The 27,311-nt window shown below is 47.0% G+C and overlaps 1 protein-coding gene across 2 annotated transcripts in view; it reads right to left on the bottom strand.

Annotated features, from left to right (window-relative positions):
- Positions 1-573: 573 nt before the first annotated feature.
- The window catches only part of LOC139417451 (V-type proton ATPase subunit S1-like), a 32,337-nt gene continuing 5,599 nt past the window's right edge, over positions 574-27,311 (bottom strand). Inside the window, exons 2-10 of one of the 2 annotated variants that reach the window (XM_071166737.1) lie at positions 23,444-23,570; positions 21,622-21,890; positions 8,173-8,213; positions 7,956-8,041; positions 5,410-5,583; positions 1,874-2,031; positions 1,697-1,747; positions 1,383-1,620; positions 574-915 (exon numbers count right to left, since the gene is read on the bottom strand). In XM_071166737.1, coding sequence (XP_071022838.1) covers positions 706-915; positions 1,383-1,620; positions 1,697-1,747; positions 1,874-2,031; positions 5,410-5,583; positions 7,956-8,041; positions 8,173-8,213; positions 21,622-21,890; positions 23,444-23,570 — 1,354 coding nt within the window. In that variant the 3' untranslated portion in view covers positions 574-705. Of the gene's footprint in view, positions 916-1,382; positions 1,621-1,696; positions 1,748-1,873; positions 2,032-5,409; positions 5,587-7,955; positions 8,042-8,172; positions 8,214-21,621; positions 21,891-23,443; positions 23,571-27,311 lie in introns of both variants that reach the window. The other variant, XM_071166736.1, reaches the window with a different exon arrangement.

Here is a 27,311-nt window from a genome sequence, read left to right on the forward strand (position 1 = left end):
CCCTATCCCCCCCCTCCTCCGGCCCCTATCCCCCCTCCTCCGGCCCCTATCCCCATCCTCCGGCCCCATCCCCCTCCTCCGGCCTCTACACCCCTCCTCCGGCCCCTATCCCCCTCCTCCGGCCTCTACACCCCTCCTCCGGCCCCTATCCCCCTCTTCCGGCCCCTATCCCCCTCCTCCGGCCCGTAAACCACTCCTCCGGCCCGTATACCCCCTCCTCCGGCCCCTATCCCCCTCCCCTATCCCCCTCCTCCGGCCCCTATCCCCCTCCTCCGGCCCCTATCCCCCTCCCCTATCCCCCTCCTCCGGCCCCTATCCCCCTCCTCCGGTCCCTATCCCCCTCCTCCGGCCCCTATCCCCCTCCTCCGGCCCCTATCCCCCTCCTCCGGCCCCTATCCCCCTCCTCCGGCCCCTATCCCCCTCCTCCGGCCCCTATCCCCCTCCTCCGGCCCCTATCCCCCTCTTCCGGCCCCTATCCCCCTCCTCCGGCCCCTATCCCCCTCCACCGGCCCCTATCCCCCTCCACCGGCCCCTATCCCCCTCCTCCGGCCCCTATCCCCCTCCTCCGGCCCCTATCCCCCTTCTTCATTCCATTAATTTTCATGCGCTGAGTGGTCTGGTTGCTATGGTGACTAAAGGAATGATCTCAACAAGTAGTGTAAGGTGTGTGTGTGTTTGGGGCATTATTTGCTTGTGGTATGTGTGTTAGTCAGTCTGTGGTACGGAGATAGCAGGTCCCTTGGGGTCATCAAAACGGTCCATGGTGTGTAGCTGCATGATCATATGGAGGCCGTAGGTCAGGACCATGAGCATCAGTAGACTGGTGAGCAGTCCCATCCAGATACCAGGACTGAAGAACCCTGCACAGTCACTGGCATAGGAGAACTCTCCCCCTGCCACGTTGAAGCCCTGGATCTAGAGGGGGGTGGGAAGACGGGAGAGAGTGATAGAGGGGGGTGGGGGAGAAGAGAGAGAGAGGGGAGAAAGAGCACGGAGGAGGGGGAATAGGGAGAGAGAGAGAGGGGAGACAGGAGAGAGTGATAGAAGGGGGGTGGTGAGAGAGACAGGGGAGACGGGAGAGAGTGATAGAGGGGGGGTGGGGGAGAAGAGAGAGAGAGGACATGGGAGAGAGAGGGGGGGTGGTGAGAGAACGAGGGGAGACGGAAGAGAGTGATAGAGGGGGGGTGGGGGAGAAGAGAGAGAGAGGGGAGACGGGAGAGTGATAGAGGGGGGGTGGGAGAGAAGAGAGAGAGAGGGGAGACGGGAGAGAGTGATAGAAGGGGGGTGGGAGAAAGAGCAACAGTAGAAAGTGTGTCAACGGTCAGCTTGTATTGTACCGTCTGGTTTCAGACACACTGCAAACACAGAAACACAGACCCTACCTGGAAGTCCGTGAAGGAGACCCTCCACTGGTTAGCAGGGTCTTTGGAGGTGCGCGGAACCAGCAGGGGGTATCTGAAGTTAGTGACTGACTGACAGCGGTAGGAGTACTCAGCCGGCGCGTACACATTACGGCTCCCGTTAAACGTTGCTTTCTGACCGTCGTATTCTATCTCCACGGCGTCTAGCGTGAACCAGCGGCGAGCTGACACCTTGTAGTGGCGCTGGGACATGGCAAACCTGGAGACACACACAACATTAGTTCAAATGTCTTGGTTTGTAACAGTGTGTGTGTGTGTGTCTCCAGTCAACTCACACTAGTTTGAAGGAGCGATGTCCCAGGATATTCTCATAGTTTAGAACCAGACTGACAGAGAGATGAAAGAAAGATATTTTATTAAAAAGAAAAATCGACTACAACAAAATTCATCCCAATCATTCCCACGTTCAACAAGGCTGCTCTTCCCATGGTTCCAGCACTAAACCCCCTGACCTGGAGTGTGATTGGTTGCAGAGGGAGCCCTGGAGCCTAGGGGTCACGCCCTCTCCAAAGGTCAGAGAGGTGAGGTCGTGTCGTTCCCAGCGACCACCACGGAGCACGCTCACGGTCAGGTTCTCCGCCCACAGCATGATACAGCCGGCTCCGCCCTCCTGGGGAGAGAAGATCAGAAATAAATCCTCATCTCTTAAAGGTAGAATCAGCACAAAGCAAACAGCTGTATCTGGCTGACTGCCACAACAACTAAGAGCATGAAATGAGGCTAAACTTCTCTACTGCTCCGTTACAGCAGCACCACCTACTGCTCCGTTACAGCAGCACCACCTACTGCTCCGTTACAGCAGCACCACCTACTGCTCCGTTACAGCAGCACCACCTACTGCTCCGTTACAGCAGCACCACCTACTGCTCCGTTACCCCGTTACAGCAGTACCACCTACTGCTCCGTTACCCCGTTACAGCAGCACCACCTACTGCTCCGTAACCCCGTTACAGCAGTACCACCTACTGCTCCGTTACCCCGTCACAGCAGTACCACCTACTGCTCCGTTACCCCGTTACAGCAGCACCACCTACTGCTCCGTTACCCCGTTACAGCAGTACCACCTACTGCTCCGTTACCCCGTCACAGCAGTACCACCTACTGCTCCGTTACAGCAGTACCACCTACTGCTCCTTTACCCCGTTACAGCAGCACCACCTACTGCTCCGTTACCCCGTTACAGCAGTACCACCTACTGCTCCGTTACCCCGTTACAGCAGTACCACCTACTGCTCCGTTACAGCAGCACCACCTACTGCTCCGTTACAGCAGCACCACCTACTGCTCCGTTACCCCGTTACAGCAGTACCACCTACTGCTCCGTTACCCCGTCACAGCAGTACCACCTACTGCTCCGTTACCCCGTTACAGCAGCACCACCTACTGCTCCGTTACCCCGTTACAGCAGTACCACCTACTGCTCCGTTACCCCGTTACAGCAGTACCACCTACTGCTCCGTTACAGCAGTACCACCTACTGCTCCGTTACCCCGTTACAGCAGCACCACCTAATGCTCCGTTACAGCAGTACCACCTACTGCTCCGTTACCCCGTTACAGCAGCACCACCTACTGCTCCGTTACCCCGTTACAGCAGTACCACCTACTGCTCCGTTACCCCGTCACAGCAGTACCACCTACTGCTCCGTTACCCCGTTACAGCAGTACCACCTACTGCTCCGTTACCCCGTCACAGCAGTACCACCTACTGCTCCGTTACAGCAGTACCACCTACTGCTCCGTTACCCCGTTACAGCAGCACCACCTAATGCTCCGTTACAGCAGTACCACCTACTGCTCCGTTACCCCGTTACAGCAGCACCACCTACTGCTCCGTTACCCCGTTACAGCAGCACCACCTACTGCTCCGTTACCCTGTTACAGCAGTACCACCTACTGCTCCGTTACAGCAGTACCACCTACTGCTCCGTTACCCTGTTACAGCAGTACCACCTACTGCTCCGTTATCCCGTCACAGCAGCACCACCTACTGCTCCGTTACCCGGTTACAGCAGTACCACCTACTGCTCCGTTACCCCGTTACAGCAGTACCACCTACTGCTCCGTTACCCCGTTACAGCAGTACCACCTACTGCTCCGTTACCCCGTTACAGCAGTACCACCTACTGCTCCGTTACCCCGTTACAGCAGCACCACCTACTGCTCTGTTACCCCGTCACAGCAGTACCACCTACTGCTCCGTTACCCCGTTACAGCAGTACCACCTAGTGCTCCGTTACCCCGTTACAGCAGTACCACCTACTGCTCCGTTATCCCGTCACAGCAGTACCACCTACTGCTCTGTTACCCCGTCACAGCAGTACCACCTACTGCTCCGTTACCCCGTTACAGCAGCACCACCTACTGCTCTGTTACCCCGTCACAGCAGTACCACCTACTGCTCCGTTACCCCGTTACAGCAGTACCACCTAGTGCTCCGTTACCCCGTCACAGCAGTACCACCTACTGCTCCGTTATCCCGTCACAGCAGTACCACCTACTGCTCCGTTACCCCGTCACAGCAGTACCACCTACTGCTCTGTTACCCCGTCACAGCAGTACCACCTACTGCTCCGTTACCCCGTCACAGCAGTACCACCTACTACTCCGTTACCCCATCACAGCAGCACCACCTACTGCTCCGTCACAGCAGTACCACCTACTGCTCCGTTACCCCGTTACAGCAGCACCACCTACTGCTCCGTTACCCCGTCACAGCAGCACCACCTACTGCTCCGTTACCCCGTCACAGCAGCACCACCTACTGCTCCGTTACCCCGTCACAGCAGCACCACCTACTGCTCCGTTACCCCGTCACAGCAGCACCACCTACTGCTCCGTAACCCCGTTACAGCAGCACCACCTCCTGCTCCGTTACCCCGTCACAGCAGTACCACCTACTGCTCCGTTACCCCGTCACAGCAGCACCACCTACTGCTCCATTACCCCGTTACAGCAGCACCACCTACTGCTCCGTTACCCCGTTACAGCAGCACCACCTACTGCTCCATTACCCTGTTACAGCAGTACCACCTACTGCTCCGTTACAGCAGTACCACCTACTGCTCCGTTACCCCGTCACAGCAGTACCACCTACTGCTCCGTTACCCCGTCACAGCAGCACCACCTACTGCTCCGTTACAGCAGTACCACCTACTGCTCCGTTACTCCGTTACAGCAGTACCACCTACTGCTCCGTTACCCCGTTACAGCAGTACCACCTACTGCTCCGTTACTCCGTTACAGCAGTACCACCTACTGCTCCGTTACCCCGTTACAGCAGTACCACCTACTGCTCCGTTACCCCGTTACAGCAGTACCACCTACTGCTCCGTTACCCCGTTACAGCAGTACCACTTACTGCTCCGTTACAGCAGTACCACCTACTGCTCCTTTACCCCGTTACAGCAGCACCACCTACTGCTCCGTTACCCTGTTACAGCAGTACCACCTACTGCTCCGTTACCCCGTCACAGCAGTACCACCTACTGCTCCGTTACCCCGTTACAGCAGCACCACCTACTGCTCTGTTACCCCGTCACAGCAGTACCACCTACTGCTCCGTTACCCCGTTACAGCAGCACCACCTACAGCTCCGTCACAGCAGCACCACCTACTGCTCCGTTACCCCGTTACAGCAGTACCACCTACTGCTCCGTTACAGCAGTACCACCTACTGCTCCGTAACCCCGTCACAGCAGTACCACCTACTGCTCCGTTACCCCGTCACAGCAGCACCACCTACTGCTCCGTCACAGCAGTACCACCTACTGCTCCGTTACCCCGTCACAGCAGTGTGAAGAGTACCATGTACTCTGGCAGATTTTTAAGGGCGAGTGCAATGTCTTGTATCACTCTCGTTTACAAGACTTGTTTATAATATCCTGGTGAGTCTCAGTTGATTATTTCATAGTGTATTTATTATCCAACTAAAAAGAGGCTCTTTACCTGCAGAGTGTGTGTGTGTGTGTGTGTGTGTGTGTGTGTACCTTATACTCCACTGGTGGGTAGACTCCTGTCCTGTCTGATGTCCTGTCGTTGACCTTCTTCTCTGCCCTTTCCTTCTCCCTCTGTCTCTCTCTCTCCCTCTTTCTGTCTCCGTACTGCAATAGAGAGCGCCCTCCTCTTACACCAGCCTCCATATCCATTGAAATAGATGGCACCTGCTAGAGAGAAGGAAAGAGAGATGGTTAGCAGGATACGTCAAATGGTGACTATCCAGGAAAACAATACAAACAGGTGTATGTTTGGGCATGAATCTGGTTCACTGACAATACAAACAGGTGTATGTTTGTTTATGAATCTGGTTCACTGACAATACAAACAGGTGTATGTTTGGGCATGAATCTGGTTCACTGACAATACAAACAGGTGTGTGTTTGTGCATGAATCTGGTTCACTGACAATACAAACAGGTGTGTGTTTGTGCATGAATCTGGTTCACTGACAATACAAACAGGTGTATGTTTGTGCATGAATCTGGTTCACTGACAATACAAACAGGTGTGTGTTTGTGCATGAATCTGGTTCACTGACAATACAAACAGGTGTGTGTTTGTGTATGAATCTGGTTCACTGACAATACAAACAGGTGTATGTTTGTGCCTGGTCTGCCTTCATCAGAGCCTTCTGAAAAGGAACATACACAGTGCCGTCGGTAAGTATGCAGACATACACAGTGCCGTAGGTAAGTATGCAGACATCCACAGTGCCGTCGGTAAGTATGCAGACATACACAGTGCCGTCGGTAAGTATGCAGACATACACAGTGCCGTCGGTAAGTATGCAGACATACACAGTGCCGTCGGTAAGTATGCAGACATACAAAGTGCCGTCGGTAAGTATGCAGACATACACAGTGCCGTCGGTAAGTATGCAGACTTTTCCACTTTGTTACGTCACAAAGGGCTGTAATGTAACACAATGGGGTCTGAATACTTACCGAATGCACTGTACATACTTGTGAACACCCCTTCAACTTAGTGGATTCAGCCATTTCAGCCACACCCATTGCTGATAGGTGTATAACATCGAACACACAGCCATGCAATCTCCATAGACAAAAATTGACAGTAGAATGGCCCTTACTGAAGAGCTCAGGGACTCCAGGGACTTTCAACGTGGCACCGTCATTGGATGCCACCTTTCCAACAAGTCCATAAGTCAAATCAACTATAAGTGCTGTTATTGTAATGTTGCTCCTAAAAGTTTCCACAACAGCGAAGCCACATTAGCTAACAGAACGAGACCACCGTCCAAACTTCCTCTGGAAGCAACAGCAGCAAAATAACTTAGTCGGGAGCTTCATAAAATGGGTTCCTATGGCCGAGCAGCCGCACATTCTATCCCCATCAACACCACTTCCACCCTCTTTGGATTTCTATATTTCAACTGTGATGTTTAACATACAATTTGAATCTAATTAAATCATATCTACAGATTGTGAGTTGAAGATAAATACTTTTACTAAGAGTATTAGCATATCAGTGACTGATTCTTCAGATCTCTCAACAATGCTATTTCCAGGGTACATTTTTTTATTACTGGTATGCTTTTTCAGACTATTCATGATTTAATCTGGTGTAATAAATGTACTAAATAATACAAGTGTGACATTTGTTTAGATTTAGAACGGACCATTATCATGCACCTGTATCAGAACAGGGAGAGCGGAAAAACATCTATGCACTTAAATAGCAAATGGAGGATACTATTCCCTTGGTTCATTTTCATGGCATCCTGTTGTAAAGAGAAGCAATGTGCTTAATATTAGAAAAGTTTAGAAATAAATATAGTAGGTCTGGCCTATAGAAAGCTGATGGGATCCTCCTCTGTTTAATAGAGGCCATCACACAATAGCATAGCCTATATAAATATTGCCCAACATGAGCTCATGGGCTCTCATGAAGTGTTTGATTAGATTTGAAATTACATTTGCATTGATGTCAGAGTGATTAGAGGGACAATAGAGTGCTGAGTACCAGGCAGTTAGCAAGTTTGGTAGGCTACTAATGACCATCAGCAGCATCAGAGCTTCGAGAAGGCTAATTCCCATGACTAAATGTTCACGTGGAATTTGACTGCCATCATAACTCGAGCCGCCAGTGTGGCGGTAATACGATCACCGTAACAGCCCTAGTCCGCAGCACAAGGTGCACCTGTGTAATGATCATGCTGTTTAATCAGCTTCTTGATATGCCACATGTGTCAGGTGTATGGACTATCTTGGCAAAGGAGAAATGCTCACTAACAGGGATGTAAACTAATCTGTGAACAACATTCGAGAGAAAAGCTTTTTGTGCATCTGGAACATTTCTAGGATCTTTTATATTTCAGCGCATGAAACGTGGAGACCAACACTTCACATGTTGTGTTTATGTTCTTCTTCAGTAGAAATCAAATGTGACATGAGGACAACAATGTTTGTTTCCAAAATTAGGGCTGTTTTTATAAAGAAGTTAAATCAGCTTGCCACGATACTAAGGAGTATGTCGATACTGGTATAGTCCCGGCCCTAACACGTAAACACACTTACCCGTGAGGGTCTCACTGCAGTGTAGACGGCAGTGTAGGGGACAGACTGGCTCTTCATAATGTTCATCACCTGTCCAATCACCTCATCTACACACACACAAAGTTAGTCTTCAGCAATCTGGATCATGCTGTTAGAAGGAACACAGTGAATGAGGGGTGATGTTTGTCCCAGCAGAGCCACCGTACAGTAGAACTATAGACCAATATAGAACACTCACCATTCCCGCTGAGAACCTCCTTCACGGACATCAGATCGGCCCTGTTAGAAACCACACCCACAATCAGATAGACCACACCCATATTCAGAAGAGAAAAAAATAAGACAAAAACATTTCCCCTTCATTCATTTATCATGGCCGCCATTACAACTAAATCCGCCAGAGAGAATCTAAAATCCCCCAAATGTCATGGCATTGGGCTCCCAATGAGTAACCCACTGACCGCAACCACAAAAAACACTGAGCCCACAACTACTGGTCCAGGGCACAGCAAGCTCTGGTCTGCACTAACCATCTCTGGTCCAGGGCACAGCAAGCTCTGGTCTGCACTAACCATCTCTGGTCCAGGGCGTAGCAAGCTCTGGTCTGCACTAACCATCTCTGGTCCAGGGCGTAGCTAGCTCTGGTCTGCCTAACCATCTCTGGTCCAGGGCACAGCTAGCTCTGGTCTGCACTAACCATCTCTGGTCCAGGGCGTAGCTAGCTCTGGTCTGCCTAACCATCTCTGGTCCAGGGCACAGCTAGCTCTGGTCTGCACTAACCATCTCTGGTCCAGGGCGTAGCTAGCTCTGGTCTGCACTAACCATCTCTGGTCCAGGGCGTAGCTAGCTCTGGTCTGCACTAACCATCTCTGGTCCAGGGCGTAGCTAGCTCTGGCTGCAATAACTCTCTCTGGTACAGGGCGTAGCTAGCTCTGGTCTGCACTAACGATCTCTGGTCCAGGGCGTAGCTAGCTCTGGCTGCAATAACTATCTCTGGTCCAGGGCGTAGCTAGCTCTGGTCTGCACTAACCATCTCTGGTCCAGGGTGTAGCTAGCTCTGGCTGCAATAACCATCTCTGGTCTGCAATAACTATCTCTGGTCCAGGGCGTAGCTAGCTCTGGTCTGCAATAACTATCTCTGGTCCAGGGCGTAGCTAGCTCTGGTCTGCAATAACCATCTCTGGTCCAGGGCGTAGCTAGCTCTGGCTGCAATAACTCTCTCTGGTCCAGGGCGTAGCTAGCTCTGGTCTGCAATAACTATCTCTGGTCCAGGGCGTAGCTAGCTCTGGTCTGCAATAGCTATCTCTGGTCCAGGGCGTAGCTAGCTCTGGTCTGAACTAACCATCTCTGGTCCAGGGCGTAGCTAGCTCTGGTCTGCACTAACCATCTCTGGTCTGCAATAACTATCTCTGGTCCAGGGTGTACTGACTGACTCAACTTAAATTGCTTCAATAAAGGTTTATGCTATAATTGACCACAGTCTTTACTAATATCCCTACTATTGTAGTAACTATCAATACCACTCATACACAGTTCCCACTACTACTAGCCAATTAACCAACTATAATAACTTTTGAACTGTTCAAGCTAAATACACCAAACCAACTTTACATGTTCAAGCTATGCTTTCCTATCCAATCAGTCAAAATGTTTTCTCTACCTACTTTTTCAACTATAACCAGCCACCACCATTACTGGTGCAGACTAGAGGTCGACCGATTAATCAGCATGGCCGTTTAATTGGGGCCGAGTTCAAGTCTTCACCTGTTACGCGAATGCAGCATCAAAAGGCCCTGCAAGGAGCCAAGGTAGGTTGCTAGCTAGCTTTAAACTTATCTTATAAAAAACAATCGATCTTCACATAGTCACTAGTTAACCTAGTAATATCATCAACCATGTGTAGTTAACTAGCTTGTCCTGCGTTGCATATAATCAAAGTGGTGCCTGTTAATTTATCATCGAATCACAGCCCACTTCAACTTCGCCAAACGGGTGATGATTTAACAAAAGCACATTTGCGAAAAAGCACAATCGTTGCACAAATGTACCTAACAATGCCTTTCTTAAAATCAATACACAGAAGTATATATATTTTTAAACCTGCATATATGGTTAAAAGAAATGTATGTTAGTAGGCAGTATTAACCAGGGAAATTGTGTCACTTCTCTAGCGTTCAGTGCAAGCAGAGTCAGGCTATTTGATAGAGCAGTCTGACTGAGCGGTGGTAGGCAGCAGCAGGCTCGCAAGAATTCATTCAAACAGCACTTTCGTGCATTTGCCAGCAGCTCTTCGCAATGCTTCAAGCATTGAGCTGTTTATGACTTCAAGCCTATCAACTCTTGAGATTTGGCTGGCAATACTAAAGTGCCTATAAGAACATCCAATAGTCAAAGGTACAGTGCCTTGCGAAAGTATTCGGCCCCCTTGAACTTTGCGACCTTTTGCCACATTTCAGGCTTCAAACATAAAGATATAAAACTGTATTGTTTTGTGAAGAATCAACAACAAGTGGGACACAATCATGAAGTGGAACGACATTAATTGGATATTTCAAACTTTTTTAACAAATCAAAAACTGAAAAATTGGGCGTGCAAAATTATTCAGCCCCCTTAAGTTAATACTTTGTAGCGCCACCTTTTGCTGCGATTACAGCTGTAAGTCGCTTGGGGTATGTATGTCTCTATCAGTTTTGCACATCGAGAGACTGAAATTGTTTCCCATTCCTCCTTGCAAAACAGCTTGAGCTCAGTGAGGTTGGATGGAGAGCATTTGTGAACAGCAGTTTTCAGTTCTTTCCACAGATTCTCGATTGGATTCAGGTCTGGACTTTGACTTGGCCATTCTAACACCTGGATATGTTTATTTTTGAACCATTCCATTGTAGATTTTGCTTTATGTTTTGGATCATTGTCTTGTTGGAAGACAAATCTCCGTCCCAGTCTCAGGTCTTTTGCAGACTCCATCAGGTTTTCTTCCAGAATGGTCCTGTATTTGGCTACATCCATCTTCCCATCAATTTTAACCATCTTCCCTGTCCCTGCTGAAGAAAAGCAGGCCCAAACCATGATGCTGCCACCACCATGTTTGACAGTGGGGATGGTGTGTTCAGGGTGATGAGCTGTGTTGCTTTTACGCCAAACATAACGTTTTGCATTGTTGCCAAAAAGTTCAATTTTGGTTTCATCTGACCAGAGCACCTTCTTCCACATGTTTGGTGTGTCTCCCAGGTGGCTTGTGGCAAACTTTAAACGACACTTTTTATGGATATCTTTAAGAAATGGCTTTCTTCTTGCCACTCTTCCATAAAGGCCAGATTTGTGCAATATACGACTGATTGTTGTCCTATGGACAGAGTCTCCCACATCAGCTGTAGATCTTTGCAGTTCATCCAGAGTGATCATGGGCCTCTTGGCTGCATCTCTGATCAGTCTTCTCCTTGTATGAGCTGAAAGTTTAGAGGGACGGCCAGGTCTTGGTAGATTTGCAGTGGTCTGATACTCCTTCCATTTCAATATTATTGCTTGCACAGTGCTCCTTGGGATGTTTAAAGCTTGGGAAATATTTTTGTATCCAAATCCGGCTTTAAACTTCTTCACAACAGTATCTTGGACCTGCCTGGTGTGTTCCTTGTTCTTCATGATGCTCTCTGCGCTTTTAACGGACCTCTGAGACTATCACAGTGCAGGTGCATTTATACGGAGACTTGATTACACACAGGTGGATTGTATTTATCATCATTAGTCATTTAGGTCAACATTGGATCATTCAGAGATCCTCACTGAACTTCTGGAGAGAGTTTGCTGCACTGAAAGTAAAGGGGCTGAATAATTTTGCACGCCCAATTTTTCAGTTTTTGATTTGTTAAAAAAGTTTGAAATATCCAATAAATGTCGTTCCACTTCATGATTGTGTCCCACTTGTTGTTGATTCTTCACAAAAAAATACAGTTTTATATCTTTATGTTTGAAGCCTGAAATGTGGCAAAAGGTCGCAAAGTTCAAGGGGGACGAATACTTTCGCAAGGCACTGTATATGAAATACAAATGGTAGAGAGAGAAATAGTCAACACATCATAATTTCTATAATAACTACAACCTAAAACTTCTTACCTGGGAATATTGAAGACTCGTGTTAAAAGGAACCACCAGCTTTCAAATGTTCTCATGTTCAGAGCAAGGAACTTAAACGTTAGCTTTCTTACATGGCACATATTGCACTTTTACTTTCTTTTCCAACACTTTGTTTTTGCATTATTTAAACCAAATTGAACACTTTTCAATATTTATTTGAAGACTAAATAGATTTGATCTATTATATTAAGTTAAAATAAAAGTGTTCATTGTTCATTCAGTACTGTTGTCATTATTACGAACAAATAAAACATATGTATAAAAAAAATTGGTTGATTAATCGGTATCGTTTTTTTGGGGGCCTCCAATAACTGGTATCGGTGTTGAAAAATCATAATGGGTCGACCTCTAATGCCTACCATCTGTAAGCTGTTAGTGTCTTAATGACCGTTCCACAGGTGCATGTTCATTAATTGTTTATGGTTCATTGAACAAGCATGGGAAACAGTGTTTAAACCCTTTACAATTAAGATCTGTGAAGTTATTTAGATTTTTTCAAATTATCTTTGAAAGACAGGGTCCTGAAAAAGGGACATTTCTTTTTTTGCTGAGTATATAACCAGACACCACGACAATAACTAACTAGACACTACCACTACTCCAATTAAACAGTAGTAGTAGTAGTGACTGGTTAGAGTAGTAGTGGTGTCTACAGTAGTAGTGACTGGTTAGAGTAGTAGTGTTAATACCACTACTACTGTAGACGCCACTACTACTCTAACCAGTCACTACTACTGTAGACACCACTACTACTCTATCCAGTCACTACTACTGTAAACACCACCACTACTCTAACCAGTCACTACTACTGTAGTCACCACTACTACTCTAACCAGTCTGTGACGACCCTCCCACTCTGTCTGCTGTATTCTGTCTTTGTTCTTGTTTCCTTATTAGGATGCCGGTGGGCGGAGTTGGGAGGGTCGTCAGCTTCATGGGAAACACCTGGGCCAGGTGTCTCCCAGTATAAATAGACCTCTTCCACATTCATAAAGGAGACTCTCTCCATGCAGACACCTTTGTAGATTGTGTTGTGGTTCTTGGTGGCCTTTTGTTTGTTTGCTTTGGCACCTTTCAACACCCTGCATTATCACATTCATGCACGCAAACCTCACTTACACTACTAATTACTGATTACACACATCATTGTATATTTTCCTTAGTTGCTTTAGTTAATAAATATATATTTTGTTACTCCTTATCTCCACGTTGTCTCCCTTTGTTACGGGCTTTGAGCTGGTTCGTGACAAGTGGGAGCTCATCCGGGATATTTGAACTATTGGTTTGGGAGACCGTGGAGGTACGTGTTTGGTTTGAATATTGTGTTTGAGTGTGATAGGCCCAGTATTGGTTGCCTTTGTTGTTTGGTTTGTGTGCTGCGTTGGAGAGAGAATGGTTAGTTTCCAGGCCCTGCCTAGCCTGGAAACTCTTGTTCTACTTTCTGTTGGGAAGTCAGTCTGAGGAGGTGAGTAAATCGGCTGTGTACCTCGGTAGGAGATTTGTGTAGGGTAGTGGAACTTGCTACCCGGAGCTATAGCCTTTTCCCCTGATAGGCTTAGCGACGTGTTTCAATTTTGGACATGTTGGGCATGGTTAAATGTTTGTTATTTTTGTGTGGTGTCTGTGGACTGAGCAGTTGTCTCGGGGGCACATCCGTGGCTTGGTGGAATTTGCCAGAATGCTGGGGACTTCTATTTCCTTGCCAGCGGGCTACAGTGCGTAAATACCCACCGCAAATCTGCATGAAGACTAGGGTTGAGTTATTGTAGGTTTTGGGGAAGCTCCGTATCTCATCTCTCTTCTGTGGTGCTCAGGGTGATTGTCATTTCTCTGGTTGTGGTCTGATGTGCTCAGCAGAGGGGCTGAGCAAGTTTATTTACTTATGACTATGGTGTCTCATGTAGACAAGTTCATTCGCTTTCATCAGAGGAACTGTTAGAATTAGGTACTAAAGAACAGCTGTTGAAGATCGCTGAACACTACAAGGTTAAATGATTGAAATTAGTGAAATTCTGTTTCGTTGGAAGTGACTATGAATCGTTGGAAGTGACTATGAATCGTTGGAAGTGACTATGAATCGTTGGAAGTGACTATGAATCGTTGGAAGTGACTATGAATCGTTGGAAGTGACTATGAATCGTTGGAAGTGACTATGAATCGTTGGAAGTGACTATGAATCGTTGGAAGTGACTATGAATCGTTGGAAGTGACTATGAATCGTTGGAAGTGACTATGAATCGTTGGAAGTGACTATGAATCGTTGGAAGTGACTATGAATCGTTGGAAGTGACTAAGTGACTATGAATCGTTGGACGTGACTATGAATCGTTGGGAGTTGTAAAAAATTAAGAAGGACCCTGATGTTCTTTTCGTTGGAGTTTGTAGCTGTTGTGGTCTTTTGTGCCATGTTCCTGAATGTTACGTGACTGACCATTGGTTGGGGTTGTCATGTTCTATCTTTCCTGTCTGTTCCCTCCTGGTCTTGTGTTCTTCTTTCCTCTTAAATATTGCTTCCTATGCGCAAAGGTTGCTGAGGTCTGGGGAGGAGGAGGTTGGCTGGGGCAGGTGGAGGTGTGAACACATAACCCCTCACCAATTTGGGACGCAGAGGCTGTGTCAATTTGGGACGCAGAGGCTGTGTCAATTTGGGACGCAGAGGCTGGTATGTTGTTCCGGGGTCCTTGTTGGTCCCCGGTTTTATGGGGGGGAATGTGACGACCCTCCCACTCTGTCTGCTGTATTCTGTCTTTGTTCTTGTTTCCTTATTAGGATGCCGGTGGGCGGAGTTGGGAGGGTCGTCAGCTTCATGGGAAACACCTGGGCCAGGTGTCTCCCAGTATAAATAGACCTCTTCCACATTCATAAAGGAGACTCTCTCCATGCAGACACCTTTGTAGATTGTGTTGTGGTTCTTGGTGGCCTTTTGTTTGTTTGCTTTGGCACCTTTCAACACCCTGCATTATCACATTCATGCACGCAAACCTCACTTACACTACTAATTACTGATTACACACATCATTGTATATTTTCCTTAGTTGCTTTAGTTAATAAATATATATTTTGTTACTCCTTATCTCCACGTTGTCTCCCTTTGTTACGGGCTTTGAGCTGGTTCGTGACAAGTCACTACTACTGTAGACACCACTACTCTAACCAGTAACTACTACTGTAGACACCACTACTACTCTAACCAGTCACTACCACTACTACTGTAGTCACCACTACTACTCTAACCAGTCACTACTACTGTAGACACCACTACTACTCTAACCAGTCACTACTACTGTAGACACCACTACTACTCTAACCAGTCACTACTACTGTAGACACTACCACGACTACTGTAGTCACCACTACTACTCTAACCAGACATTACTACTACTAATACTGTAGTCACCACTACTACTCTAACCAGTCACTACTACTGTAGACACCACTACTACTCTAACCAGTCACTACTACTGTAGTCACCACAACTACTCTAACCAGTCACTACCACTACTACTGTAGTCACCACTACTACTCTAACCAGTCACTACTACTGTAGACACCACTACTACTCTAACCAGTCACTACCACTACTACTGTAGACACTACCACTACTCTAACCAGTCACTACTACTGTAGACACCACTACTACTCTAACCAGTCACTACTACTGTAGACACCACTACTACTCTAACCAGTCACTACTACTGTAGACACTACCACGACTACTGTAGTCACCACTACTACTCTAACCAGACATTACTACTACTACTACTGTAGACGCCACTACTACTCTAACCAGTCACTACTACTGTAGTCACCACAACTACTCTAACCAGTCACTACCACTACTACTGTAGTCACCACTACTACTCTAACCAGTCACTACTACTGTAGTCACCACTACTACTCTAACCAGTCACTACTACTGTAGACACCACCACTACTCTAACCAGTCACGACCACTACTACTGTAGACACTACCACTACTACTGTAGACACTACCACTACTACTGTAGACACTACCACTACTACTGTAGTCACCACTACTACTCTAACCAGTCACGACCACTACTACTGTAGACACTACCACTACTCTAACCAGTCACTACTACTACTACTACTACTACTGTAGTCACCACTACTACTCTAACCAGTCACTACTAATGTAGACACTACCACTACTCTAACCAGTCACTACTACTACTACTGTAGTCACCACTACTACTCTAACCAGTCACTACTACTGTAGACACTACCACTACTCTAACCAGTCACTACTACTACTACTGTAGTCACCACTACTACTCTAACCAGTCACTACTACTGTAGACACTACCACTACTCTAACCAGTCACTACTACTGTAGACACTACTACTCTAACCAGTCACTACCACTACTACTGTAGACACTACCACTACTACTGTAGACACTACCACTACTCTAACCAGTCACTACTACTGTAGACACCACTACTACTACTGTAGACACCACTACTACTACTGTAGACACCACTACTCTAACCAGTCACTACTACTGTAGACACCACCACTACTCTAACCAGTCACTACTACTGTAGACACTACCACTACTATAACCAGTCACTACCACTACTACTGTAGACACCACCACTACTCTAACCAGTCACTACCACAACTCTAACCAGTCACTACTACTGTAGACACCACTACTACTCTAACCAGTCACTAACACTACTCTAACCAGTCACTACCACTACTATAACTTAATTAACAACCATTAAAACAAGCACACCACATTTTCTTCAGGAAATTTACTCTAGTTATTTCTCTATTACTGATATTTCTTTCTCTGTTGGGAATAGACAGTCAGTCGGCATTTCACTGTTAGTCTACACCTGTTGTTGACCAAGGGACAGTCAGTCGGCATTTCACTGTTAGTCTACACCTGTTGTTGACCAAGGACCAGTCAGTCGGCATTTCACTGTTAGTCTACACCTGTTGTTGACCAAGGACCAGTCAGTCGGCATTTCACTGTTAGTCTACACCTGTTGTTGACCAAGGGACAGTCAGTCAGCATTTCACTGTTAGTCTACACCTGTTGTTGACCAAGGACCAGTCAGTCGGCATTTCACTGTTAGTCTACACCTGTTGTTGACCAAGGGACAGTCAGTCGGCATTTCACTGTTAGTCTACACCTGTTGTTGACCAAGGACCAGTCCGTCAGCATTTCACTGTTAGTCTACACCTGTTGTTGACCAAGGACCAGTCAGTCGGCATTTCACTGTTAGTCTACACCTGTTGTTGACCAAGGACCAGTCCGTCAGCATTTCACTGTTAGTCTACACCTGTTGTTGACCAAGGACCAGTCAGTCGGCATTTCACTGTTAGTCTACACCTGTTGTTGACCAAGGGACAGTCAGTCGGCATTTCACTGTTAGTCTACACCTGTTGTTGACCAAGGACCAGTCCGTCAGCATTTCACTGTTAGTCTACACCTGTTGTTGACCAAGGACCAGTCCGTCAGCATTTCACTGTTAGTCTACACCTGTTGTTGACCAAGGACCAGTCCGTCAGCATTTCACTGTTAGTCTACACCTGTTGTTGACCAAGGACCAGTCCGTCAGCATTTCACTGTTAGTCTACACCTGTTGTTGACCAAGGACCAGTCAGTCGGCATTTCACTGTTAGTCTACACCTGTTGTTGACCAAGGACCAGTCAGTCAGCATTTCACTGTTAGTCTACACCTGTTGTTGACCAAGGGACAGTCAGTCGGCATTTCACTGTTAGTCTACACCTGTTGTTGACCAAGGACCAGTCCGTCAGCATTTCACTGTTAGTCTACACCTGTTGTTGACCAAGGGACAGTCAGTCGGCATTTCACTGTTAGTCTACACCTGTTGTTGACCAAGGGACAGTCAGTCGGCATTTCACTGTTAGTCTACACCTGTTGTTGACCAAGGACCAGTCCGTCAGCATTTCACTGTTAGTCTACACCTGTTGTTGACCAAGGGACAGTCAGTCGGCATTTCACTGTTAGTCTACACCTGTTGTTGACCAAGGACCAGTCCGTCAGCATTTCACTGTTAGTCTACACCTGTTGTTGACCAAGGACCAGTCCGTCAGCATTTCACTGTTAGTCTACACCTGTTGTTGACCAAGGACCAGTCAGTCGGCATTTCACTGTTAGTCTACACCTGTTGTTGACCAAGGGACAGTCCGTCAGCATTTCACTGTTAGTCTACACCTGTTGTTGACCAAGGACCAGTCAGTCGGCATTTCACTGTTAGTCTACACCTGTTGTTGACCAAGGGACAGTCAGTCGGCATTTCACTGTTAGTCTACACCTGTTGTTGACCAAGGGACAGTCCGTCAGCATTTCACTGTTAGTCTACACCTGTTGTTGACCAAGGACCAGTCAGTCGGCATTTCACTGTTAGTCTACACCTGTTGTTGACCAAGGGACAGTCAGTCGGCATTTCACTGTTAGTCTACACCTGTTGTTGACCAAGGGACAGTCAGTCGGCATTTCACTGTTAGTCTACACCTGTTGTTGACCAAGGACCAGTCCGTCAGCATTTCACTGTTAGTCTACACCTGTTGTTGACCAAGGGACAGTCAGTCGGCATTTCACTGTTAGTCTACACCTGTTGTTGACCAAGGGACAGTCCGTCAGCATTTCACTGTTAGTCTACACCTGTTGTTGACCAAGGACCAGTCCGTCAGCATTTCACTGTTAGTCTACACCTGTTGTTGACCAAGGGACAGTCAGTCGGCATTTCACTGTTAGTCTACACCTGTTGTTGACCAAGGACCAGTCAGTCGGCATTTCACTGTTAGTCTACACCTGTTGTTGACCAAGGACCAGTCAGTCAGCATTTCACTGTTAGTCTACACCTGTTGTTGACCAAGGGACAGTCAGTCGGCATTTCACTGTTAGTCTACACCTGTTGTTGACCAAGGGACAGTCCGTCAGCATTTCACTGTTAGTCTACACCTGTTGTTGACCAAGGACCAGTCCGTCAGCATTTCACTGTTAGTCTACACCTGTTGTTGACCAAGGGACAGTCAGTCGGCATTTCACTGTTAGTCTACACCTGTTGTTGACCAAGGACCAGTCAGTCGGCATTTCACTGTTAGTCTACACCTGTTGTTGACCAAGGGACAGTCAGTCAGCATTTCACTGTTAGTCTACACCTGTTGTTGACCAAGGGACAGTCAGTCAGCATTTCACTGTTAGTCTACACCTGTTGTTTACCAAGTATTGCACTGTTAGTCTACACCTGTTGTTTACCAAGTATTGCACTGTTAGTCTACACCTGTTGTTGACCAAGGGACAGTCAGTCGGCATTTCACTGTTAGTCTACACCTGTTGTTGACCAAGGACCAGTCCGTCAGCATTTCACTGTTAGTCTACACCTGTTGTTGACCAAGGGACAGTCAGTCGGCATTTCACTGTTAGTCTACACCTGTTGTTGACCAAGGACCAGTCCGTCAGCATTTCACTGTTAGTCTACACCTGTTGTTGACCAAGGGACAGTCAGTCGGCATTTCACTGTTAGTCTACACCTGTTGTTGACCAAGGACCCGTCAGTCGGCATTTCACTGTTAGTCTACACCTGTTGTTGACCAAGGACCAGTCCGTCAGCATTTCACTGTTAGTCTACACCTGTTGTTGACCAAGGACCAGTCCGTCAGCATTTCACTGTTAGTCTACACCTGTTGTTGACCAAGGACCAGTCCGTCAGCATTTCACTGTTAGTCTACACCTGTTGTTGACCAAGGACCAGTCCGTCAGCATTTCACTGTTAGTCTAAACCTGTTGTTGACCAAGGACCAGTCCGTCAGCATTTCACTGTTAGTCTACACCTGTTGTTGACCAAGGACCAGTCCGTCAGCATTTCACTGTTAGTCTACACCTGTTGTTGACCAAGGACCAGTCCGTCAGCATTTCACTGTTAGTCTACACCTGTTGTTGACCAAGGACCCGTCAGTACTAGAGGTCGACTGATTATGATTTTTCAACGCCGATACTGATTATTGGAGGACCAAAAAAGCAGATACCGATGAAATCGGACGATTTTTTAAATGTATTTGTAATAATGACAATTACAACAATACTGAATGAACACTTATTTTAACTTAAAATAATGCATCAATAAAATCAATTTAGCCTCAAATAAATGAAACATGTTCAATTTGGTTTAAATAATGCAAAAACAAAGTGTTGGAGAAGAAAGTAATATGTGCCATGTAAGAAAGCTAAAGTTTCAGTTCCTTGCTCAGAACATGAGAACATATGAAACCTGGTGGTTCCTTTTAACATGAGTCTTCAATATTCCCAGGTAAGAAGTTTTAGGTTGTAGTTATTATAGGAATTATAGGACTATTTCTCTCTATACCATTTGTATTTCATTAACCTTTGACTATTGGATGTTCTTATAGGCACTTTAGTATTGCCAGTGTAACAGTACAGCCTTCGTCCCTCTCCTCACTCCTCCCTGGGCTCGAACCAGGAACACAACAGCCAACATCGAAGCAGCGTTACCCATGCAGAGCAAGGGGAACAACTACTAGAAGGCTCAGAGCGAGTGGAGTTTGAAACGCTATTAGCGCGTGCTAACTAGCTAGCCATTTCACTTCGGTTACACCAGCCTCATCTCGGGAGTTGATAGGCTTGAAGTCATACACAGCGCAATACTTAACGCACAACAAGAAGCTGCTGGTAAAACGCACGGAGGTGCTGTTGGAATGAATGCTTACGAGCCTGCTGCTGCCTACCACAGCTCAGTCAGACTGCTCTGTCGAGCAACGATACGCACCGCATCGATTATATGCAATGCAGGACACGCTAGAAAAAAAACTAGTAATATCATCAATCATGTGTAGTGAACTAGTGATTATGATTGATTGATTGTTTTTTATAAGAGAAGTTTAATGCTAGCTAGCAACTTACCTTGGCTTACAGGCAGTCTCCTTGTGTAGTGCAACGAGAGGCAGGTTGTTATAGCGTTGGACTAGTTAACTGTAAGGTTGCAAATATTGTATCCTGCGAGCTGACAAGGTGAAAGTCTGTCGTTCTGCCCCTGAACAAGGCAGTTAACCCACCGTTCCTAGGCCGTCATTTAAAATAAGAAGGTGTTAACTGACTTGCCTCGTTAAATAAAGATTAAATAAAGGTGTAAAAAAAGTATATAAAAAATAAATATATTTTTTTAATTCAGCAAAATCGGTGTCTAAAAATACAGATTTCTGATTATTATGAAAACTTGAAATCGGTCCTAATTAATCGGCCAATTCGATTAATCGGTCGACCACTAGTCAGTAAGCATTTCACTGTTAGTCTACACCACCTCCTATTTCACTTTAGCTTAATTGCCCACTCATATTGTACATAATTACAGGTTATATTTCATTCATATCTGAAAACACTTGGCAATTACTTTAAAACATCAAAATACTGTCTTTGTGGCTGAAAGGCCTTTAAAAAATAAACTACTTAGCCACCACTGCTGAAAACAATAGTTGGGGAACCACTGTAAACCATATAAAAGTGACCAGTGAGATAAACAGAATCAGAACTGTACCCGGTGCTGTAGGGTAGTCTGAAGACCAGCAGGGCGGGGGTAGAAGCATTGAGTCGTAGCTGGCTGAGCATCTCTGGGTCCATGTAGAGAGGAGAGGTGTCTAATTGGTCCTGGAGTTGACCAATCACAGCATTGGATGCTTGCCAGGCCACGGTAGGCAGGACCAACGGGGAAGGGCTGGAGAGGAGCGCCCCCTCTAGGTTAGGGAAGGCACTGTCCTGCTTGTTGCCAAATGCCCCTCCGTACATGGTGAAGTCCTCAATACTCATCTAGAGGGAGGAGACAAACAGTAAGATAACTAATATACAGGTTACTAAGGTAGGTTTGTGTGGTGTGTCGTATACAGGTTACTAAGGTAGGATTGTGTGGTGCGTCGTATACGGGTTACTAAGGTAGGATTGTGTGGTGCGTTGTATACGGGTTACTAAGGTAGGGTTGTGTGGTGTGTCGTATACGGGTTACTAAGGTAGGGTTGTGTGGTGTGTCGTATACGGGTTACTAAGGTAGGGTTGTGTGGTGTGTCGTATACGGGTTACTACGGTAGGATTGTGTGGTGTGTCGTATACGGGTTACTAAGGTAGGATTGTGTGGTGTGTCGTATACGGGTTACTAAGGTAGGATTGTGTGGTGTGTCGTATACGGGTTACTAAGGTAGGATTGTGTGGTGTGTCGTATACGGGTTACTAAGGTAGGGTTGTGTGGTGTGTCGTATACGGGTTACTAAGGTAGGATTGTGTGGTGTGTCGTATGCGGGTTACTAAGGTAGGATTGTGTGGTGTGTCGTATACGGGTTACTAAGGTAGGGTTGTGTGGTGTGTCGTATGCGGGTTACTAAGGTAGGGTTGTGTGGTGTGTCGTATACGGGTTACTACGGTAGGATTGTGTGGTGTGTCGTATACGGGTTACTAAGGTAGGATTGTGTGGTGTGTCGTATACGGGTTACTAAGGTAGGGTTGTGTGGTGTGTCGTATACGGGTTACTACGGTAGGATTGTGTGGTGTGTCGTATACGGGTTACTAAGGTAGGATTGTGTGGTGTGTCGTATATGGGTTACTAAGGTAGGATTGTGTGGTGTGTCGTATACGGGTTACTAAGGTAGGGTTGTGTGGTGTGTCGTATATGGGTTACTAAGGTAGGATTGTGTGGTGTGTCGTATGCGGGTTACTAAGGTAGGATTGTGTGGTGTGTCGTATACGGGTTACTAAGGTAGGGTTGTGTGGTGTGTCGTATACGGGTTACTAAGGTAGGGTTGTGTGGTGTGTCGTATACGGGTTACTACGGTAGGATTGTGTGGTGTGTCGTATACGGGTTACTACGGTAGGATTGTGTGGTGTGTCGTATACGGGTTACTAAGGTAGGGTTGTGTGGTGTGTCGTATACGGGTTACTAAGGTAGGGTTGTGTGGTGTGTCGTATACGGGTTACTACGGTAGGATTGTGTGGTGTGTCGTATACGGGTTACTAAGGTAGGATTGTGTGGTGTGTCGTATATGGGTTACTAAGGTAGGATTGTGTGGTGTGTCGTATACGGGTTACTAAGTTGGGATTGTGTGGTGTGTCGTATACGGGTTACTAAGGTAGGGTTGTGTGGTGTGTCGTATACGGGTTACTAAGGTAGGATTGTGTGGTGTGTCGTATATGGGTTACTAAGGTAGGATTGTGTGGTGTGTCGTATACGGGTTACTAAGTTGGGATTGTGTGGTGTGTCGTATACGGGTTACTAAGGTAGGGTTGTGTGGTGTGTCGTATACGGGTTACTAAGGTAGGATTGTGTGGTGTGTCGTATACAGGTTACTAAGGTAGGACTGTGTCGTGTGTATTACCTTGTCCTGCAGGAAGAGCAGTACGTTGCGCGGGGCGGACCCCAGGGCGGTCTCCAGGTATGAGCTCAGCTGAGTGACACCCACTATGTGACCAGCAGCAGGAACAGCCTGAGACGGCAGACCAGACCTGACATCGTTCAGGAGGGACCAAACGTTACCAAACAGAGTGCAACAGGGACTTCAACTGAAAAGACTAAGAGGACATGTCTTGACCAGCAAACCGATGCTGAATTTCCAAATAGAATACAACTTTGTCAATTGGTTAGAATGGAAACTTGGCTTCTGCCTTCCCCAACACCCCCAGATACACAATTGGCCACAGTAAAAAGCAGCCCTATTGGTTTGGGTTACACAATCAAGGGTAGTTTGTGTCTTGGCTACTCGGCCTGTCAATGGGATGCTGGTCCAAACTCCTCTTAATCTCCCCTCAAATGAACTTATCCAACAAGAACATACGTAGAATTTCCGTAAGGAAGCGTCTCTATGTTATAGCCTGAACCAGTATCTGGGCAGAGAGGAGACCATGAATGACCAGTCCCTTCTCTGCTCAGTTAGCTACAGCTCTGCAAGCTTGTCAAAATACTGTGCCCAGAAAAAAACAATACCCCCTTCACGTATTCCACATTTTGTTGTTACAGCGGGAATTCAAAATGGAAATCATCAAATCAAAATCAAATCAAATTTTATTTGTCACATACACATGGTTAGCAGATGTTAATGCGAGTGTAGCGAAATGCTTGTGCTTCTAGTTCCGACAATGCAGTAATAACCAACAAGTAATCTAACTAACAATTCCAAAACTACTGTCTTGTACACAGTGTGAGGGGATAAAGAATATGTACATAATGATATATGAATGAGTGATGGTACAGAGCAGCATAGGCAGATACAGTAGATGGTATCGAGTACAGTATATACATATGAGATGAGTATGTAAACAAAGTGGCATAGTTAAAGTGGCTAGTGATACATGTATTACATAAGGATACAGTCGATGATATAGAGTACAGTATATACGTATGCATATGAGATGAATAATGTAGGGTAAGTAACATTATATAAGGTAGCATTGTTTAAAGTGGCTAGTTATATATTTACATCATTTCCCATCAATTCCCATTATTAAAGTGGCTGGAGTTGAGTCAGTGTCAGTGTGTTGGCAGCAGCCACTCAATGTTAGTGGTGGCTGTTTAACAGTCTGATAGCCTTGAGATAGAAGCTGTTTTTCAGTCTCTCGGTCCCAGCTTTGATGCACCTGTACTGACCTCGCCTTCTGGATGATAGCGGGGTGAACAGGCAGTGGCTCGGGTGGTTGATGTCCTTGATGATCTTTATGGCCTTCCTGTGACATCGGGTGGTGTAGGTGTCCTGGAGGACAGGTAGTTTGCACCCGGTGATGCGTTGTGCAGACCTCACTACCCTCTGGAGAGCCTTACGGTTGAGGGCGGAGCAGTTGCCGTACCAGGCGGTGATACAGCCCGCCAGGATGCTCTCGATTGTGCATCTGTAGAAGTTTGTGAGTGCTTTTGGTGACAAGCCGAATTTCTTCAGCCTCCTGAGGTTGAAGAGGCGCTGCTGCGCCTTCTTCACAATGCTGTCTGTGTGAGTGGACCAATTCAGTTTGTCTGTGATGTGTATGCCGAGGAACTTAAAACTTGCTACCCTCTCCACTACTGTTCCATCGATGTGGATAGGGGGGTGTTCCCTCTGCTGTTTCCTGAAGTCCACAATCATCTCCTTAGTTTTGTTGACGTTGAGTGTGAGGTTATTTTCCTGACACCACACTCCGAGGGCCCTCACCTCCTCCCTGTAGGCCGTCTCGTCGTTGTTGGTAATCAAGCCTACCACTGTTGTGTCGTCCGCAAACTTGATGATTGAGTTGGAGGCGTGCGTGGCCACGCAGTCGTGGGTGAACAGGGAGTACAGGAGAGGGCTCAGAACGCACCCTTGTGGGGCCCCAGTGTTGAGGATCAGCGGGGAGGAGATGTTGTTGCCTACCCTCACCACCTGGGGGCGGCCCGTCAGGAAGTCCAGTACCCAGTTGCACAGGGCGGGTTCGAGACCCAGGGTCTCGAGCTTGATGACGAGCTTGGAGGGTACTATGGTGTTGAATGCCGAGCTGTAGTCAATGAACAGCATTCTCACATAGGTATTCCTCTTGTCCAGATGGGTTAGGGCAGTGTGCAGTGTGGTTGAGATTGCATCGTCTGTGGACCTATTTGGGCGGTAAGCAAATTGGAGTGGGTCTAGGGTGTCGGGTAGGGTGGAGGTGATATGGTCCTTGACTAGTCTCTCAAAGCACTTCATGATGACGGAAGTGAGTGCTACGGGGCGGTAGTCGTTTAGCTCAGTTACCTTAGCTTTCTTGGGAACAGGAACAATGGTGGCCCTCTTGAAGCATGTGGGAACAGCAGACTGGTATAGGGATTGATTGAATATGTCCGTAAACACACCGGCCAGCTGGTCTGCGCATGCTCTGAGGGCGCGGCTGGGGATGCCGTCTGGGCCTGCAGCCTTGCGAGGGTTAACACGTTTAAATGTCTTACTCACCTCGGCTGCAGTGAAGGAGAGACCGAAAGTTTTCGTTGCAGGCCGTGTCAGTGGCACTGTATTGTCCTCAAAGCGGGCAAAAAAGTTATTTAGTCTGCCTGGGAGCAGGACATCCTGGTCCGTGACTGGGCTGGATTTCTTCCTGTAGTCCGTGATTGACTGTAGACCCTGCCACATGCCTCTTGTGTCTGAGCCGTTGAATTGAGATTCTACTTTGTATTGACGCTTAGCTTGTTTGATTGCCTTGCGGAGGGAATAGCTGCACTGTTTGTATTCGGTCATGTTACCAGACACCTTGCCCTGATTAAAAGCAGTGGTTCGCACTTTCAGTTTCACACGAATGCTGCCATCAATCCACGGTTTCTGGTTAGGGAATGTTTTAATCGTTGCTATGGGAACGACATCTTCAACGCACGTTCTAATGAACTCGCACACCGAATCAGCGTATTCGTCAATGTTGTTGTCTGACGCAATACGAAACATGTCCCAGTCCACGTGATGGAAGCAGTCTTGGAGTGTGGAGTCAGCTTGGTCGGACCAGCGTTGGACAGACCTCAGCGTGGGAGCCTCTTGTTTTAGTTTCTGTCTGTAGGCAGGGATCAACAGAATGGAGTCGTGGTCAGCTTTTCCGAAAGGGGGGCGGGGCAGGGCCTTATATGCGTCGCGGAAGTTAGAGTAACAATGATCCAAGGTCTTTCCACCCCTGGTAGCGCAATCGATATGCTGATAAAATTTGGGGAGTCTTGTTTTCAGATTAGCCTTGTTAAAATCCCCAGATACAATGAATGCAGCCTCCGGATAAATGGTTTCCAGTTTGCAAAGAGTCAAATAAAGTTCATTCAGAGCCAACGATGTGTCTGCTTGGGGGGGGATATATACGGCTGTGATTATAATCGAAGAGAATTCTCTTGGTAGATAATGCGGTCTACATTTGATTGTGAGGAATTCTAAATCAGGTGAACAGAAGGATTTGAGTTCCTGTATGTTTCTTTCATCGCACCATGTCACGTTAGTCATAAGGCATACGCCCCCGCCCCTCTTTTTACCAGAAAGATGTTTTTTCCTGTCTGCGCGATGCGTGGAGAAACCTGTTGGCTGCACCGCTTCGGATAGCGTCTCTCCAGTAAGCGTGAAGCAAAGAACGTTACAGTCTCTGATGTCCCTCTGGAATGCTACCCTTGCTCGGATTTCATCAACCTTGTTGTCAAGAGACTGGACATTGGCAAGAAGAATGCTAGGGAATGGTGCGCGGTGTGCCCGTCTCCGGAGTCTGACCAGAAGACCGCCTCGTTTCCCTCTTTTTCGGAGTCGTTTTTTT

Source organism: Oncorhynchus clarkii, chromosome 9 (assembly GCF_045791955.1).
Source record: "Oncorhynchus clarkii lewisi isolate Uvic-CL-2024 chromosome 9, UVic_Ocla_1.0, whole genome shotgun sequence".
In the NCBI taxonomy this organism is placed as follows: domain Eukaryota; kingdom Metazoa; phylum Chordata; class Actinopteri; order Salmoniformes; family Salmonidae; genus Oncorhynchus; species Oncorhynchus clarkii.